Raw genomic sequence first — 17,467 nt, 5'->3', positions numbered from 1 at the left:
TAGTGCCCAAACCCTCTAGATGAAGAACGTTTCCCTGATATCCAACCCAACCTCCCCTGACAGAGCTTCAGGCCGTTCCCTCGGGCATAGTCGTTGCTGTCCTTGCCGTAAGCAAGACTGTTATAATTAAGTTTGTATTTTTTTTCTCGTTGCCCCCCATCACCAACTCCCGTTTCGCCCGGACGCCTCCAGAAGCCCCAGCTCAAGGCTGGGAGTGAGGAAGAAAGGCCGGGCAGGGGCGTGCCCTGTGTGCGGGGCGTGGCTCGGGGCAGGGCGGCCTCCCCCGCCCGCCTCGCTGGCTCGGCGCTCCCTCGATGCGCTCGGGCGGCGGCTGGCGGGGCCTGCGGGCGGCGGGCGCGGGGCGCTGCCGGGAGCGGGGCGGCCGCAGGTGCCGGATGCGAGCGGCGGCGGGCGGTGAGTGACCGGCCCCGGCCCCAGCCCCCGCCCCGGCCCCCGTCGGGCGCTGCGGGGCAGCTCCGGTTCCTTCCCTTTCCCCCCCTCTCCCGCCTCCCCGGGGCGCAGGCCGTCCCCCCCTCCCTTCAGCCTCCCCCCGCCTTCCGCTCCCCGGGCGGGGTCGAGCGTCGCGTCCCCGCCCCGGCCCCGGGACGGCGCTGTCGGTGATGGCTCTCGGGGCGCAGGGGGCGTCGCTAGGCTCCGGCCGTCTCCCCCCGCCCCCCGGTGACTTCCCGGCTGCAGCAGCTCTTCCTCCCCAAGCCCCCTGCCAGGAGCCGGGCACTGCGGGCAGGGCGGGGGGTTCCTGCCACCTGCGCCTCCCGCCGGGGGCACACGGTGTCCTGCTGCTGGGTGACGCTCCCGTGCGAGCTCGGGCCCGGGCCGGCAGCCCTTCCCAGCGCTGGTGGCGCCGTCTCTGCGAGCCAGGGCCCGAGCAGCAGCAGCAGCAGCTCCGTGGCCTTTGCCTCTGTCTCACATGTCTGACAGCGGCCTGGGGGAGCGCCGGCGCCCGCTGGGCTGCACGGGCTGGGCCAGAGCTGTGCGGAGTCCCAGAGTCCCAGAATTAGGTCGGAAAAGACTTCTGACATCATCTAGTCCGACCCATGTGAAATGATGGAGTCGTTCGGCTCAGTGAAGTGTAGGTGTTCTGGGTAGGGGTAGAGGAAGTAGGCAGGGTAGAGAGGTGAGTCAAGGCTGGTTACTTGCAGGCTTGCAGGACTGATTTTTTTTGAGTGTTTTTGTTTTATTTTGGTTTTTTGTTGTTGTTGTTTTGGTTGTGGGTTTTTTTGTTTGGGTTTTTTTTCAGTTTTTTTTCTTTTTAACATTGCATTTAGTTGTGCCATCAAGTTTCATCAAGCTCCCCAAAATTACCGAGTACCTAGGCAAGTGCAGTAGGAAAATAACAGGGTAAGGAATGTGAAGGAACTGAAATAACATACTGGTTGAGAAATGGTTGCTTTCATTCGTATCTATCTGTAGATATTACACTTCTCTGAGACTTAGATTTTTTTTTTAAAAAAAACTTCCTGCACAGTTCAACATTTCTGCCTCATTTGGATTGCCTTGCAGTCCAGAAGTGTCCACGAGCTGGGTGACCAAACATCTTTCCTTCTTGTCTCTTCAATATCCTAATTAGGAACTTGAAAGTGATCTCTTAGCAAGGCATAGATGTCTGAAATTTGGGATTATATTGTTTCCAAAAGGGAGTCTCCCATTCTGTCCTGTTTTACTGTTTTTTAAAATAGTCTTCCTTCTGCAATTTCGTCGCTCATTGCAGGTTAACGGCTTCTAGCCATAGACTCAAAGGCTCTGAATCAAAAGTCAGTAAAATAGTAAGCCATCCTAGCTCTGACAGGACACCAGATTAAATCTAAACTCCAAATATTCATTATTTTAAATGTAGTTAAAAACAATCTCACTTCAATTTTCCAAGTTTTCTGATTGTTCTTATAACAAGCGAAGTCTTCTTTCTCTTTTAGCGATTTCTCTGCATTTCATTGCTATAAACTTTTCTTTGTTTTTGCTTTTGATAGTTTGGTTTTGTTTATGATAAATTTGTCAGAACAGTTAAAGACTGTAAATAAATAAACCCGTTGCTTAGAAAAACAGGTCTGTTTTCTTCCTTTACATTTTGCTTACCTGAAGAAGAAATGCTCTATAATTCTTACTTCCCTATTTTTATTGTATATTATCACAGCTTGCACTGACCCAGCAAGAAGCAGCAAGAGGCATGTCTTGTTGCTGATTTCTTTCCTATGGGTAGCTTAGTTTACAGTTCTTGTAGTTTGTGCTCCTTGGACAACAGTGTTTTTACTTAGATGGAATTTCTGTTGTCTGAAATATCATTTAAAACAGACACAATTATTTTCATTATACAGGTTGGACTTATCTCAGTGAAAGTTATTTTAAGTTGTAATGGTAAGGGCAGTTTTCTTTATGGAAAACATACTTTAGGATGTGTCAGAGGTGAAGTAATTTAATTTTAATTAAAAGGTTGTTATCCATCAAACTTATGCTGGGTTTAAAAAAAATAAAGTTGTCTTGTATTTTTCAGGTCTTCATTCAATAAATGAAAATGTTTTTACAGACTTGATAGTTGGGGGTTTTTTTAATGCTCTTACTGCTTCTTCATATTTTAGAGCTAAGTAGCAGTCTAGGTGAATGAAATTCCAAATGAATTAAAAACAAAAAGTAAAGTTAAGTCATGAACAATAAAAACAATCTAAAATTGTAGGATTTCTTGTGAGAGTGAGCAAGGCTTTTATGCTGGCTGTTGAGAGCATTTGAGGCAAAACTGGGTAGTAAAGACATTAAAATCTAATTCACCAACTGTTTTCCTGAGGTCTTATTAGAAAGAAACTGTATCCACTGATACAGTCCATTCTTTATTATGCTGCTCTTTCCAGAGGAGCTGGACTAAAGCAAAATAAGTAGGTTGACTAGAAAGGCAGAGGCCACTGACCTCTTTTATTAAGCAAAACTTTCAGATATGTTAAACCATACTTAATTAATTTCTTTCAATGTAGTGGTATGTTTAGCTGTAAATTCAGTAAGTCTTTATCACTGTACTTGAAATTAAACATCAGTTTTGAGTTATTTTAATTCTGTTTATTCTGTGCTTTTTGGCTTTCCGACTTCACTTTAAGAAAAGAAAAAATGAAACCAACCAAGAATGAAAAGAAAAAAGTATTTATCTCGATAGGATGGTGACAGATGACTGAATATAAAAGGTGTTCTTAAAATACAAATTCTGACAACTATGGAAAATGTCCATTAAATAATACACTGAGTTTTGTACACCAAGACAAAACTCTTTTACATACACATACAGACACTACCTGCATGTATTTTAAATGCCTGTGGGTCAATATTTATGCAAACAGGCAAAGAAAACATTCTGCAGGAGAAGTCAGAAGTACTTCATTTTACAGCCATGGACTGCAAAATAGTACTCAGAAGACTGTAGATGTTACAGTGAATTTATTTCCTATGTGAGTTTTTCAGACAGAGTGGAACCTATTGCTTTACTTGAAGCCAGCTGAAGGTTCAAAATCCAAAAACAGCTGAATTAGTATCTTTTAGCAGAAGTCAGATGTTAGCTCTTCAGCTTAACTTTGACCTTCTGTCTTGGACCACCTACATTCTGTAAATCTGGGCTGTGCAACATTGTCTTTCAAATTACTTTTCCCAGGGGAGAAATATGGTGTTTGGTAATGGAGGGAATCTTGTTTGTAAAGGTGCTTGGAGGATGAGGGATGATGAGACAGTATATGCACAGTGCAGTCACGTCAGATTCATGTTTCATCTTTTCTGCTGAACATGAAAGCAGAGGTCTGTGTTTACAGCTTGCAAAGTATGAGTTCAAAAATCTGGCTGATAAAAATTTTTGTATTTTACCCTGGAAATTACTCTATGGAACTTCAATCAGCATTTCAGTTCAAAAGCACGTGGATTATTCTCCCAGTGTCAAAAGTTATAAGGAGAAGGGAAGGCCAGCAGGGAGAAAAAATCATTTTTGTGATATCCTGGAATGAAAAAAGGCCCTCAAAACCTCCCTGAAGCAACTTCCCTAGAAACCAAGTAATGACAGAAATGCCTGAAAATAGTTATTAATTGTAAAATTACCGTGTTACAGGCTTTGCATAGGGAAAGTTAAGATATGTATTCAGTATTTTAAACAACACCAGGTCATACGCCTCACTTCTCTGGAGAAATTCTTTGTAATCATACTTTTTATATTATTTTGGAAGTATTTAGTGCTTTTTTCTCCAAAAAGAACTTGATCTGTGTAGCTTTTTCTTGAATACAACGTTATTAATCTGCAGGAACTATGTTCAGCATTTTCATTAGAAAATACTGAGATTACGCCTGGTGATGAGTGTGAAAGCCCGTGTTTCCTTTCCAATTTTGTTTGCTTTGTTTTTAAGGAAAACAAAGTTTCAGAGACACCAGGTCCTTAATGGGACTGGTTTTCCCTTGACCTTAACGGGAGCTGCAGATTCCCAGATTTTCAGTTTTAGGCAAAGGCAGATCTTAGATTATATTGTGCAGAAACCAGTGGGGTCTCTGGCAGTGTCAAAGTGTCTGTGGATCAGATTACAGTATAAATCAAGGATTTCTAGGTATATTTAGACTTGGGTTTTTGTTGGGTTTTTTTCCCCGTGACGCTGTTGATAACCCAAAAGCAAAGTACCCCGTATTTGGAAGTTCATTAAAAAGCCTGTATTAGTTAAAGATTTAGGACTATGCTAAGTAAAATTTCCTTTTTAAATAGTCGCTTTTGTGTTGATGACAAACGAAACTGATGTTTTTTGAGATACTTATAAAATGTCTCAATTGAAAAAGCAATTACTTTCAGTTTTCTGTTTAAGAATTCTGTGAGTCTTGTGACATTTCAAATCTCAGAGTGATTTTAACAGGTGTACCTTGCTTCTTGCTGGAAAACCACACACTAGATTTTTGGAAAAACATTAAGAAGCTACGTATATAGCAGATGAGTTCTTCACAAGTTTCCTTAGCAGGGAAAGCAGGGGAGATTGTGTTTCTCACAAGACAACCTCTCTGCTCTGTAAGCGTGATCGCTCCGTACAGGACATGAGGTTTTAGGCGGGCGAGTGGAAATGAAGACTTGTAAGGCAAAGACAGGCTTTTGTTGGAAAAATACCTGTGCATGCAGTCTGTCAGGGAACTATTTGAGTGTGTGTTGGACCATGTGAATTGAGGAAAATGCTGTAGCCTGTGGCTTGAGTGCTTCCGTGAGCAAAGGCCAGAAAGAGGTGTTGGAGAGAACATGAAAAATACAAGAATCTCAGTAACACAAGTGTATGTCTTATCTTTTAAGTATTTTTTTAAACAAAAGGAATTGCCAAAACAGTCACATAGTAAGTGTTAGCATTGCAGCCCTACCTACAAGCAGCCAAGTTAAAACTTCAACCATGTGAACTGTGTAATTACAGTGGTTATATGGTGTTTTTATAAAGAATATTGTGTATAGTTACAGGGCTTAGAAAAAAAAATCTGTGGTATCTTGTTTCTTTTCTCTAGAAAAAAAAATTATCCCTTTGGGATTCATTTAGTTTATTTTTCTGAACTTCTGGATCTTTCTGAATGCATTTGCATAAACATATTTGAAAGATTTTGATGCTTGAAGTATTGTTTTCGAATTTCTGCCTATGAATAACATAAGATCGAGGGATAATGCGGTATTAAGATTTTTTACCATTTTCCTATTAATTAAATTACATACAAGAAATTAATAATAACTTTAGAACAAAAGAGGGATGAATGGCTTAACTGGAGGAGAGTAGGATGAGGACTTCTGGATGAAGCAAACATTGCAGAATGTTGGAGGTAGAAGCAGATGTAGGAAGATGTGCTTTGTGAGAACTTAGAAATTAATGGGAGATTTACGGCCATCTGCGATATGGTTTTGTATAAAGCTGAGTTGACTTTTATATATATATATTTATATATAGATGTTTAGGACTTTTCTTTACGATGTTGCTAGATTATAGTGATGTGTCACATAGTAAATACAGAAGCTTTTAACAAGTAGATGAATTAATTTCTGGGGAGTTGCAATGTAATTTATAAGGAAAGTAGCGGAAATTTTGGGGAGAAACATCTGTATTCAAACTTTCTTTAATTATATTTTCTTCTATGCTATTGCCCTTTTCTCAGCAAGCCAGTATGACCAAAATAGACACACAGAAAAACTAAATTGGTTTGACTTGAGTCTTGGTAATGAATAGTTGGTGTTACATTGATATATCAGTAAAAGTGTTCATTCAAGAACTAGTATAAACCAGCATGTTGACTTAATTAATAAATTGGAGGAATACATTATTTTCAGTGTGAAGTTACAGAACTTTGAAGCTAATCTTTTTTAAAATGTATTTGGTAAGGTGAATTTTTTTTTTCAAAGTTTTCACAAACACAAATGTATTTATCCAAATTTATAAGGCTGTTACTGACATTTGGATTATTGTAGTTTTGATGGTTTTGTTTAATAGTGGAGTTTTGGAGATTGTCATTGTCACTTAGGTAAAAAGATTTTGAACTGAGGTGAAAATGTGGCTGTGGTTCTGAGTTGTCCAGATGTGTATGTATTAAATTTGTGTGCTGGTGAGCTTGATGGGGGAGGTATGTGTGTTCATGGTAGCAGAGCGGAGGGAAGGAAATCTTTTTTTAAAGTAGACTCACTGAAATAGATTTTTATGAGTCTTCAAACGTTTTACCCCGCTTTCTCTGTTTGAACAGGTGACATAATTGGCAGACGAAATTACTTCTGAGCTAAAAGAAACAAAGAACTCCCCCTATTTTAAAAGTCTCTGTTCATCTGTATGATAGGCTATTGTTGGCTTTAATCTATTTTTAGTGTTTTGCTATTTTTACTTCTTGCTGCTGATGAGTTCCGAACTCAGTGTTACATGTTGGCTCATTAACTTCCTTCAGGTTGTTTATGGTATACAATGCTAATGAACAAAATTTCATTTTACAATGGAATGTTTTTGGAGACAATTTAGCGTTTTGATGTCATAATGTCATGTGTGGTTGATTGTTCTCTGTGGGGAATATCTCCCCTCTCCAAATAAGCAACATCCCAGAACTCCTCATGTGAAAGAAGGTCAATATATAGGTATTTTTCACATTGTAACTGACAGGATGCTGTCATTTAAAATGTACAAGGAAATGGATTTATACTAGTCTAGATTTTTTTTTTTTTTGACATGTGATAGATAGAAGGTTAATTGATGTTAAATGGATGCTTTGTTCGCCCTTCATCAGCTACTAAACTAGTACTGGAGGAGTGCAAATCATTACTACAAAAGGCCAAGGCCAGTATGTTTTCTTAGTGAGCTTTATAGGTCTTTTTTCTTATCCCTTCCTTCTTTCCCTCCTTCGCAACCGCACAAAACATAACCAGCTGCAATGATAGGAGGAGAGAGCAAGCCGCTTTTCTAAACACACACACACACCCCCCACTCTCTCACTCCGGCCCCCCTCTTTCCCGCTCATACCTCAGCAGAGTGACAGCTTCTAGATGTTGCGTGCGAGTGAGTTCAGCTGGTGCTGTGTGGTCTGGGTGTGTGGTCTCCAGCTCAACCGAGAGGCTGCTAACAGGGTGGATGAGAGAGAGCAACACTGTTTACTTTAATTTATTTCGGATGCCGGAACTGTGCCCGGAGTTTCTCCCGAGCTGGGTTCCACCGTCAGCGGTGTCAATCCCTCGCAGCTGCAGCCCAGGCTGCGGCGGGCGGTGAACTCCTCTGCCGAGGGCTCTCCCAGCATCTGCCCCGGGTCCAAGCCTTTTAATCCCTTGTGACTCAGAAATGTTAATGGCATCGCTGAGTGCTGTGATTATTTTGCTTTCACTCCGTCAAGATACATCGCCGTGAAGATGTACCTTGCTGGGTTAAGGAAAGTGGACGTCTGAGATACTGAAGGGAAATCTGCGAAGACGGGCTGTTGTGAAAGCAAAACTGCTGCACTCCTTCCCTGTCCACCCTAAAACTAAAATGTCTAGTGTGCCCTTTGTGGCTGATTGGAATATTCAGGAGCCTTTTGAAAAAACACAGGGTATCATATTATGTCATTTAATACTCCGAGTCTTTTCTTTTTTTGTCGTTTGCCCTCTTTGTCACAAAAGTAGCACGTCTTCCCAAATTGGAACTGATTTTTGGCATGTAACTTAACATGTTTGTCAGTGTTAATATTGGCTTGAATCAACACGCCGGATATGACAGGGCAAGACAAATGAGGCTTTGTTTTTCCTCTATGACAGTGAAATTACCCACTTTTTTGTGTTTGTTCATCTTTTCATTATAAGTAGCTTAGTGGTGTTATGAAGAGTTTCTTTCCCCTAAATGTAAGATTCGTGATCGCTTCTTGTTTAAATTGACAAGTCTTCTTTTATTATTTAAATAAACATGCATAGATTCTTAATATCACTTGGAATTTCAGCATTGTTTAGCTTATTCACTTCCCAGTCTTTTCTGGCAGGCTTGCAGGAATGGACTTTATATTATTAATGCAGTGTTGAAGGCTGTGGCAATTCTAGGGCACTGAAGATCTCCAGAGGGGTTAATAAATGTCAGTTATTTTCACAGTGCTGCTTCTTGGATGCTTTTAATTCTTGGTTTATGTAGATTGTCTATCTGAATTTATATTGTTGGGAAGATATAGCACAGAAAAGGTTGTAATAGTGTTTTTCGTCATTTTGTAATGGTTTTGAGTACAAACATCTAGGAAACATTTTGCCTTGTCGTTCTTCTTGGGGTCATTTGCTATGGCCCTTCACTGACTTTGTCATAGTGTGTTGTACTCAGGAGAGTCTCTGGGTTTTCTAGTGAAAACAAATTATTAGATTTATGTACTAGAAGCACAACTTTGTGTCGTTTAAGGTTAAAAGGCCATCACCTACATTCTGGAATCTGAGTATTTATTGCTTGTTTAAAAAGGCATGTCATAAATCTTTTCATTTGGGAATCATTTAATGCTGTGATGTTAGTGTAACTCACCTGTTGTTTTCAGGTTGGTTTTCTTATGGTTTTGTTTTTTTAAGTGAACAACATCTGAGGCATACTGTGGTTTGCACATGGGTGATGCTTTGCTGTTCCTGCCTCAGCATTTTTTAAATTGTGTTCTGTCACATATATGTGATTAAGAACAAATAAATATCTAATGCCTGAAGGTTTAAATACTTGCCTGTAACTTAGACTTTCTCAATGATGACAAATTGAGTTTTTCTTCCCTCCCTTCTTGGCAGCTTTGATTCCCTTTGCTAGATGACCATGGTGCTTGCATTGATCTTGAGTCTGCCTTCCTCCAAGAGAATCTTTTCAGTTCAGTGCCTGTCAAAGTATCATCAAAGTATCACTGAAAACTTCAATTAAACTGAATTTTCAGTCACTGGAACCATCTTGCTATTTTGTTATAGAAGGCAGAAACTCTGTTTTAAAACACTTCAACGTCTAATTTTTCCCACTGGTGAAAGTTGTAATGTGGCAGCATGCTATTACTCATCTTCCAAAGTTCCATGCCTTCAAGATGTTTGTGGTTTCCCTTTAGGATTTGAAATTACCAGCCTATGTAGTATCCTTCAATCCTGAACTTTGGTTATTCATGTATTTCATATTTTGGTGGTACTTCCAGAGTGTAGCAAAATGTAGAAAGTAGAACTTTGTTTTGCAGAACACGTATGGTAGCTATTGGCATTTTACTTCGGGTTTCTCCTCTGTTTGCCATTGAAAGTTGAATGAGGAAGCCTATATAAGAGCTCTCATTTCAAACCGGCTTTAAACTGAAGGCTTACAAAACTAAAAAAAACCCCAAAACAAATAGACTTGTGCTTTCCCTTATGCTGGGCGATATTTCATTGCTTTGTTATTTGTTTTAAAGTGGATTTTCTTAGGACAAAGATGGAAGATGTCCTCTCTTTAGCAAGCTTTTAATGCTCAGAATTGTCTGGATTTTTTTTATTTTTAACCAGACCTTTGTGAGAGGATAGTTTATTTGAGAAACTGGTGTAAAGACAAAGATGCTCTTTATGAAAGGCGTTTTTCAAGAGGACTTTGTAGTAGGTGCTCTTTGCAGAGGTTTTCTAACTCCTTGTGCTTTTATGACAAGAATTATGACAGAATAATAGAATAGTATGGGCAAGATATCCACATTAAATTGTTGGGGAGATACTGTGAGGAAATTAAGTTTAAAAAAAAAGAGGGTGGAGAGAAACAAAGAGGGAGAGAGAGAGCTCTGCTAATGTAGGAGATTGTCCGTTGTAAAAAACAGTCTTGTTGAAACCTCTTCTGTGAGCCTGGCTCCCAAGAGGAAAGGTCTTGTATAGAAAACTGTCTTTCTGCAATCTCTCCTTGTCTGCATGAGAATCAGTCTTTCAGGAAGAGGGCTGTTTTTAAAAAAATACTGTTTTATGTGTAACACACATTTTGTAAAGAATACATTTTATCTTTAGGGAAACGTACAGAACTGTAACAAAAGCTCAGAATTAGGTGGTTGTCGTGTTTTGTGAAATTAAAATGTAATTTTTTCTTAGGTTTGCCTTAAATTTTTTTAAAAGAAATTTGGGAACTTGCCACAGTAGTATAGTGGCTAGGCTTCCCAGTAAGCACCTCAGTCATGTTAACTGTTGACATCTGTGCTAAGAAGGAGAGGAAATATTATAAATTAATTGAAGACTCCCAAGCATTTGCTTGATATTTACAATAATGACATATTACAAAGAGTTCTCTTTGAAATAAGTGAAAGCAATTGCTGTATAAAAATAATAACAATAGAGCATCTCAGTGCTGTACTGCTTTGAAATGTCTTGAGATTTACTGTGGTATTCGCATTCCAGTGAGGTATTTTAAAGCAATTCTGCAATAAGTATGGAAATACTTTAGAAGAAATTCTAGATCTCAGGAGGCTCAGCATTTTTATTACATTTATTTAGCTCATCATGAAGGGGGATCTAGTGCCGATTTCTGAAATCCAGAAAAAGATGTTGTAATATTACTTTTGAGGTTTGGTATTGAAACAAGCCAACTACCTGTGTGCTGGGTATTTTGAAAGCAGCAATAGCTGCATTTCAAGGGAATTATAACATTTAGGAGGGGGTCAACCAAACAATACCACACAAATAACACCACAGTAGCTACTATTTTACTTGTTTTTCTCTCCATCTAATGTTCCCAAAGATGGCGTTTTTACTTCAGCGTTACTGATTAATATTCCACATAAATATTTACAGAAAAATTGCTCCAAAATAAAAGAGGTGTTTTATATTGACTAACTGGTATCTAGACACATGCTGTTTCCTGCAGAAGGTGGTTGTGTGCATGGGGGGACATAACACCACTGTTCCTTTACAGCTGTTGTGTATCCTTGAGCTCTGTTGAGGATCTATGAGAAAAGCTGCAGAGACTACATGGATAAGATTATAAGGAATAGCTGCAGTTCGTTCTCCTCCCACTTGGTAAAATTAGGGACCTGATTCTTCTCTCGCATCATATTTCTATCGTGCTGCCCTCTGTTTTGTTGGGCAGTGGTGTGGTGGTGTAGTTTTGAATGCAGCACAGATGAGAGGAAAGCTGGAAAAGCCTTATGACTCTAGGATTAGGGATGTTGGCAGAAGATGAGGTCTGTAATTTTCACCTGTGGCAAGTAAGTGGATCAGTAATGTGCAGATGATGTATCTGGACAAGAAGGCTTGGAGTAGGGAATGCGAGGTAAGCGGAATTACCAGGGTGTCTGGATTTGAAAGGAGGATGAAATAGTAACATCCCTCTCCCTCCCTGCTTATGGGTAAAACATCAGAGGGAAAATTGACAGGATAGGAGTAGAAGCAGTTTGTCTGCAAGATGGGGACCTGGCCTCAGTTTTGAAGTGAGGCAGGGACTGTCTCTGTGTGAGAGAGGAGGAGGAGAAGCCAGTTCAGTAAAAGAAATAAGAGTAGGGCACTAGCACAGAGCACAGCTTCTCTTCCATAGCTGGAGATGACTGTCAGCTGATTTCTTTGTAATCTGGTGATACAGTTCTTTTCTTCAGTGCTGTTCTACCCTTATAGCCTGCATCTGTGGATTCCTTGCTTCTCTAGCCTCATGTTGGGTTCATGTAAAACATTCCAGTATTTTATTGGAGACTATTATAAGACTATTAAGACTGCCCATATAATACTGTATTATTTAATTCCTTTTTCATCAGTTGGTTGTTTGCAAAAAAACAGAGAAAGCAATGTTTTATTAGTTTTTAATGTGAAGAAATATTATGAGGTTTGCCAGGTAAAGATACAAAGCCAAACTAGATATGCATTGTGTGTGTTACCATGGGCCCTTATCAGCCTTCCTTCATACACTGGGCATGGCTCATACTGCAGCTTACTATGTTCTTGCTTGTTCAGCATGAATTTACATCTCTTACTAATTGCATACCATTCAGTCTGGAAAGCTCTCTGGAGATACTAGTACTTCTTAGTACTTCTGTTGTGTTCAGGGTATCGAAATGCCTTTTCTATGTTAATGAATTTGTTTTCAAAAATAGCGTTTGAGATGAGTGATAGCATTCCTATTTTAAATATGTAAAACCAAGAAACAGACATTTAAAATCAGACATATTTATAGAATTGTGGTGTTTAGGACCTCCGTATTTCAGAGCATTTTGCAGTATTCCCTATATTCAGGGTGCATTTCATACTGACTTCAGGTGTGGCTGTGGGCTCTGAAGTTGGATCAGAATTCAGAGTTTTGTTATAGGTGGCATGCTATGCACCTATGATATGGACAGACAGAGCGGAGATCCAATTCTGAGGGCAATATTTGATTACTTTTAGCATGAGATCCTTCCTCCCCTTCGTGCCTTGTCTAGTTCCATCTTCATTTTCAGTGTGTGTTCCAACTTTGGAATGTGAAGAAAGAAACCAGTTGGCGGGAGCTTCTTTGATTCTCATGTTGGATTTAGATACTACCACTGAAAAATATGGGGAGGCTGTGTAGAAGCATGGAGTATGTTGGTACAATAAAAGTGTTTTGTATATGCAGAAGCAGCTGAAACAAGGATGTCTTAATTCTACTATGTCTTAACTGCAGGTACTTGGAAACTGCGGTTTTGCTGCCGTTTAGTGTTAGAGATGTTTCAGAGAGTTCTGGGTTTCATTGACTTGACCATTTGCAAATAAAAGTAGAAAATACATTTTGATTCAAAAAATAATAGGTAAGAGGAGCTTAATGAAGTTTGGCTTATATTCCACATATTTTTTACCAACCTGACCTTCCAAAATTGTTTACATTGTTGTGCATGTGTAACTGAGGTTTTGGAATAGTAATAGTGTTTAGTAAGTGTTGTAAGTCAGGTTGTACTCATCATACATGTATCGTCATATATATGCACTCAGGTTCTTATAGCTGCAGAGCTACTCGAAGGAAACTGCTAATGAAAAATAGGAACTTGTGATCAGTTGCATAGTAAACTAAATGTAGACCACATTGTATGGGTACCATATTTTTGTTTGTGCTAAAGAGCTCATTAATGACAGAGCTAATTAAACTGTTCTGACTTGACTCAATTTCAGGGAAGAAATTGAGAAATGCTTTTTCAATATTTTATGTACATTTTTGTTGATATCTTGGGGTACTGTTTGTTTTGTTGATGATCTCTGCTGGTGTAGTGTTTGCAAGTCATTCTCAGTGCATGTTAACATTGGCGCTTTATACAAATAAATGCTGAGGGCTTCCTCACATGGGGCTGTCTATGTCAGTAAGTCTTATTTTGATGGAGAAGTTACTCAAATATGTAATCATAGTCTATTACTTACCTTAGATTAACAGTTCTGAACTTTCTAAGGACTACAATACTAACTTCCAAGTAGAAGTTGGAATACACTCGTTTGAATTCTGATTTATGTAATTTGAAGTCTGTGTATAGATCTTCCTTAAGTACTCAGAAGGTTTAACTCTCAATGTCCTTTTTCTTTCTTTCAGAAAGCTGTATTCAATTTTTTTTAAAAGTGCAAAGAAGATATAATTTTTCGTTATTGTTTTATGACTGTGTGTCAGAAAAGACTTTCAGAGTGGTATTCCAAATTTACATTTATATTTCCCTACCATTTCAGAGGAACAGGTTGAAATGGTTTTAATATTTTTAATATAATTAGTAGGGTTTTAATTTATTATTTCTTGATGAACAGGTAAAAGGAGCTCAGATTGCAGTAACTGAGCAGTCATCATGTCTCGAGCACGGCAGCCCCCACTTGTAACCGGTATCTCTCCCAATGAAGGCATCGCATGGACAAAAGTGACAATTAGAGGAGAAAATTTGGGGACTGGACCTACAGACCTCCTCGGTAAGTTGAAAAAAACACCCTTTTGGTACTGCAGAGGGGAACATTTTGGACGTGATTAGAGATAAATTTTTTTACATGATAGAATCTGTGTTCGATGTTATGAGGAGTGCCCTTTACACAAATGTGCACTTGAATCCATAAATTCAGGGATGCTTCCCAATGTGTAACTAATCAGACTGACTGTGCCTTTTTAGATGAACCCTTAATGTGACTCAGCATCCTGTGCTGAACATGAAAATGAAGAGTGAATGCTTTTTGCAGTGTACTAGAAGAGGGTAGAGATAATGAGATGCTCCTTGTTACTTTGTCAAGAACTGAGAATTTCCACATTGAAATTTTCATGTCGGAAATGTTTTCAGTGTATTCCGAAAGTCACTGGGGATTCCATGCCTTGAATTAAAGTAATTTTGTGTATCTGTAGCAGTTATGACAAGGCACGTTCAGTAATTTAGCTACACAATATGTGAAGAGCCCTTTTCATTGCTTTTCATTTTTAACATGGTAATTTCATTAGAATCGTCATAGCTCTTGTGCTGAAGGAGGGGACAAGATCTTTTCACTGATTCTCCTGACCTCATTAATTGCTGCTCTGTTGCTTCTTTTTCAGGCTGAAATGTCTTGGCTTATTTAAATTTTCTGCATTATCCTTGGCCTTTCTTCTTGCCCTTCAGCGAATCTCTTATTGTTTCACTAGTGGTTATGGGTGACACATTTTGGTTGTATGCAGTGTTCAGGATGTGAATGCCCTGTGGCATAACGCTGTACTTTCACTTTTGTTTTGTATTTCAGCCGTAGAGTTCTGTTTTCTGTATAACTCCTACTGAGAATCAAACTAATGTTTTTGTTGTTCTGCCTACTATAGTTCCATGATTAAATGCATGAGGATTAGTAATCAGTTTGAGCCTGCTGTCTGTGAATGTAAGGTTTTGCCTGCGTGCATCTTGTCTTTGTTCAGTGAATTTCAGCTGTTGTGTTATAATATCTACATTATGGTGCATCACTCAGTCTAATAAGTTCTGCCTTGCATTTTTCTGGGGTTTATGGTCTTCACGCTCTGAATAAATGAATATCATCAGCAAACTTTAATAGATAACTACTTTATCTTGTCATTTATAAATGTACTGAACATAAGTGATCCTGGCATACACGCTATGGAAGCTTTCCTCAGTCAAAACACTTCATTTACTGTTACCCTGTTTCTATGTTGCTGAGCAGTTTTGCCATTAGAGGTTCATATCCTATAGCTGCTTCATTTCCGTAAGCTTTTCGAGAAGGACTCTGTAAAATCTACTGGAAATCCAAGTTAACTGTAACTCCTGGAATTTCCCTTATTTCTTTTGTAAGTTATGCATATGTGTACTTCAGTAGTCATGTTAGAGACAATTTGTCTAATTTGTTGTGGAATCATGACTCCTCTGAAGGCCATTGGAATTTTGTTTGGCTTTGCTAGAAAAAATATTTCGCTTCATGGTTGTAAACCAATGTTCACAAATTCCATTCATGGCCACCACAATGAGCTCTATGGCCAAGCATAAGCTACTAGAGTTTTCCATTCCACTTCAGTTTGCTGTCTCTCAAAAGGGGAAGTAGTATTTTCTTGAGCTGCTAGGTGAGGTTGCGGTGCACTATAGAATCCATACTGAGAAATCCTCAAATAACTGGTGATGTTAGGGGTGAGTATATTTCTGTGTATTTATGTGGCTGATGTACTTCAATAGCCTCGTTAGTTCATTGGTATGATCCTCTTAGAAACAATCAGTGCTATGTTCTTGGAAGGAAGGCATGTCCTGAACTGTACAGTAGTGTTACTGCTGACCAACTGCTAATATTTCTTCTTATATTTCTTTCAGAGTAACATTTGTAACACACAGCTGCTAATAATTTTATGCTTTGAGGTAAAAATAAATAATGCATTGCCTTATTTTTTCCTTAGCTCAGTTGTCAGCTTTCTCCAGTAAGCGACTAAGGCCCCAGATACATAACGATTTCTTTTAATGGTTAAATTAGGCATGTAAATATTCCCTGTTACTTTAATGGAAATACTTGGAAAAGTGAGGCTTTGTAGGCATGAGATTTAAGCGAGTTTGAGTGAGGTCTTTATAAAGTTTATAAAGTTTGAGATACATGAGTGTAAAATGAAAAGCAAGAAACTTTTTTCTTTATATAAACACAGTATCACATAATAGGAGAACATTCTTTTGGTTTCATTTGAGAGAGAGCCTTCTAGTAATCTCTTCGTATCTTTGAAACCAAATAAACTTTTTATTTGTAACTCTATAGCTCATGGTAAAAAACGTCAAATCCAGGACATACCTGTAACATTTGTGTTTTCAAGGTTTAGCTTGTCTTTTAAGACATTTGTAGCTGTATTTTTTAGACATTGTAAAATTGTCCATATATAAGCTTAAATGAAATCGGAACGTCTCCGTAAGAGTATTACTTATGCCTATTTATAGAAAGGCACGTAAAAACTAGAGAATGATGTTCTCAGAAATCTCTGTACTATGCAACAGATTCAAATTAAGTTTTATTTAAAGGGGAGTTTCCTATTTCTGGAGAAAGAAAAATGGTAACTCTGCTATCAGAACTTCTCTCCCAACATGCCTTTATTTGTTTTAGAAATTGTGTTGTGCTTTAACTGTGTTTCATGTGGTATATGAAGTGGTGATAGAGACAACTTTCTTTTGCATTTTTAAGATACAGGCAAAGGCCATTTCCTGCCATTTCAAAAGTATTGGACCTTGTAATCTTGTTCTCTTGAGAGCTTTTGGAACCTCTGAGTAGACAACAATTGATACAAGAATCTTCAAACAGTTGTTCGAAATTTTTTACCCTACTAAATTACTATAGCTTAGTTCTGGATTTTAAAGTATTGCTCAATTTAACCATGAATTCAGAATTTATGGGGTGAAAACATATTTATGAATGTTTTTGTATATACTTTTTGGGTAAAGTATTTCAGTTAGTCTTAGTTCCTATCACAATCTTTTTTTCTTTAGAGAAGATGCTAGCATAAAACTGTAAGAGATGTAATAATATAACAATATAACATAAGGTTATATTATTGCATATATGTAATATGCATCATAATGTAGAGCTTTTTTCTTTCCCGCATGAAACTAAAACTTGACCTGGTTAAAATTTTATGAGTAAATAAGCAAAATATTTTTTTTATTTTAA

At 38.6% G+C, this 17,467-nt stretch overlaps 1 protein-coding gene across 1 annotated transcript in view; it reads left to right on the top strand.

Annotated features, from left to right (window-relative positions):
- The first annotated feature begins 301 nt into the window (after positions 1-301).
- Positions 302-17,467, top strand: part of EXOC2 (exocyst complex component 2) — a 125,650-nt gene continuing 108,484 nt past the window's right edge. The window contains exons 1-2 of the mRNA XM_014872368.2: positions 302-414; positions 14,132-14,287. Of these exons, the coding sequence (XP_014727854.1) occupies positions 14,170-14,287 (118 nt within the window). The 5' untranslated portion in view covers positions 302-414; positions 14,132-14,169. The remainder of the gene's footprint in view (positions 415-14,131; positions 14,288-17,467) is intronic.

Source organism: Sturnus vulgaris, chromosome 1 (assembly GCF_052056855.1).
Source record: "Sturnus vulgaris isolate bStuVul1 chromosome 1, bStuVul1.hap1, whole genome shotgun sequence".
In the NCBI taxonomy this organism is placed as follows: Eukaryota; Metazoa; Chordata; class Aves; order Passeriformes; family Sturnidae; genus Sturnus; species Sturnus vulgaris.
This window is presented reverse-complemented; position numbering and strand designations above follow the sequence as displayed.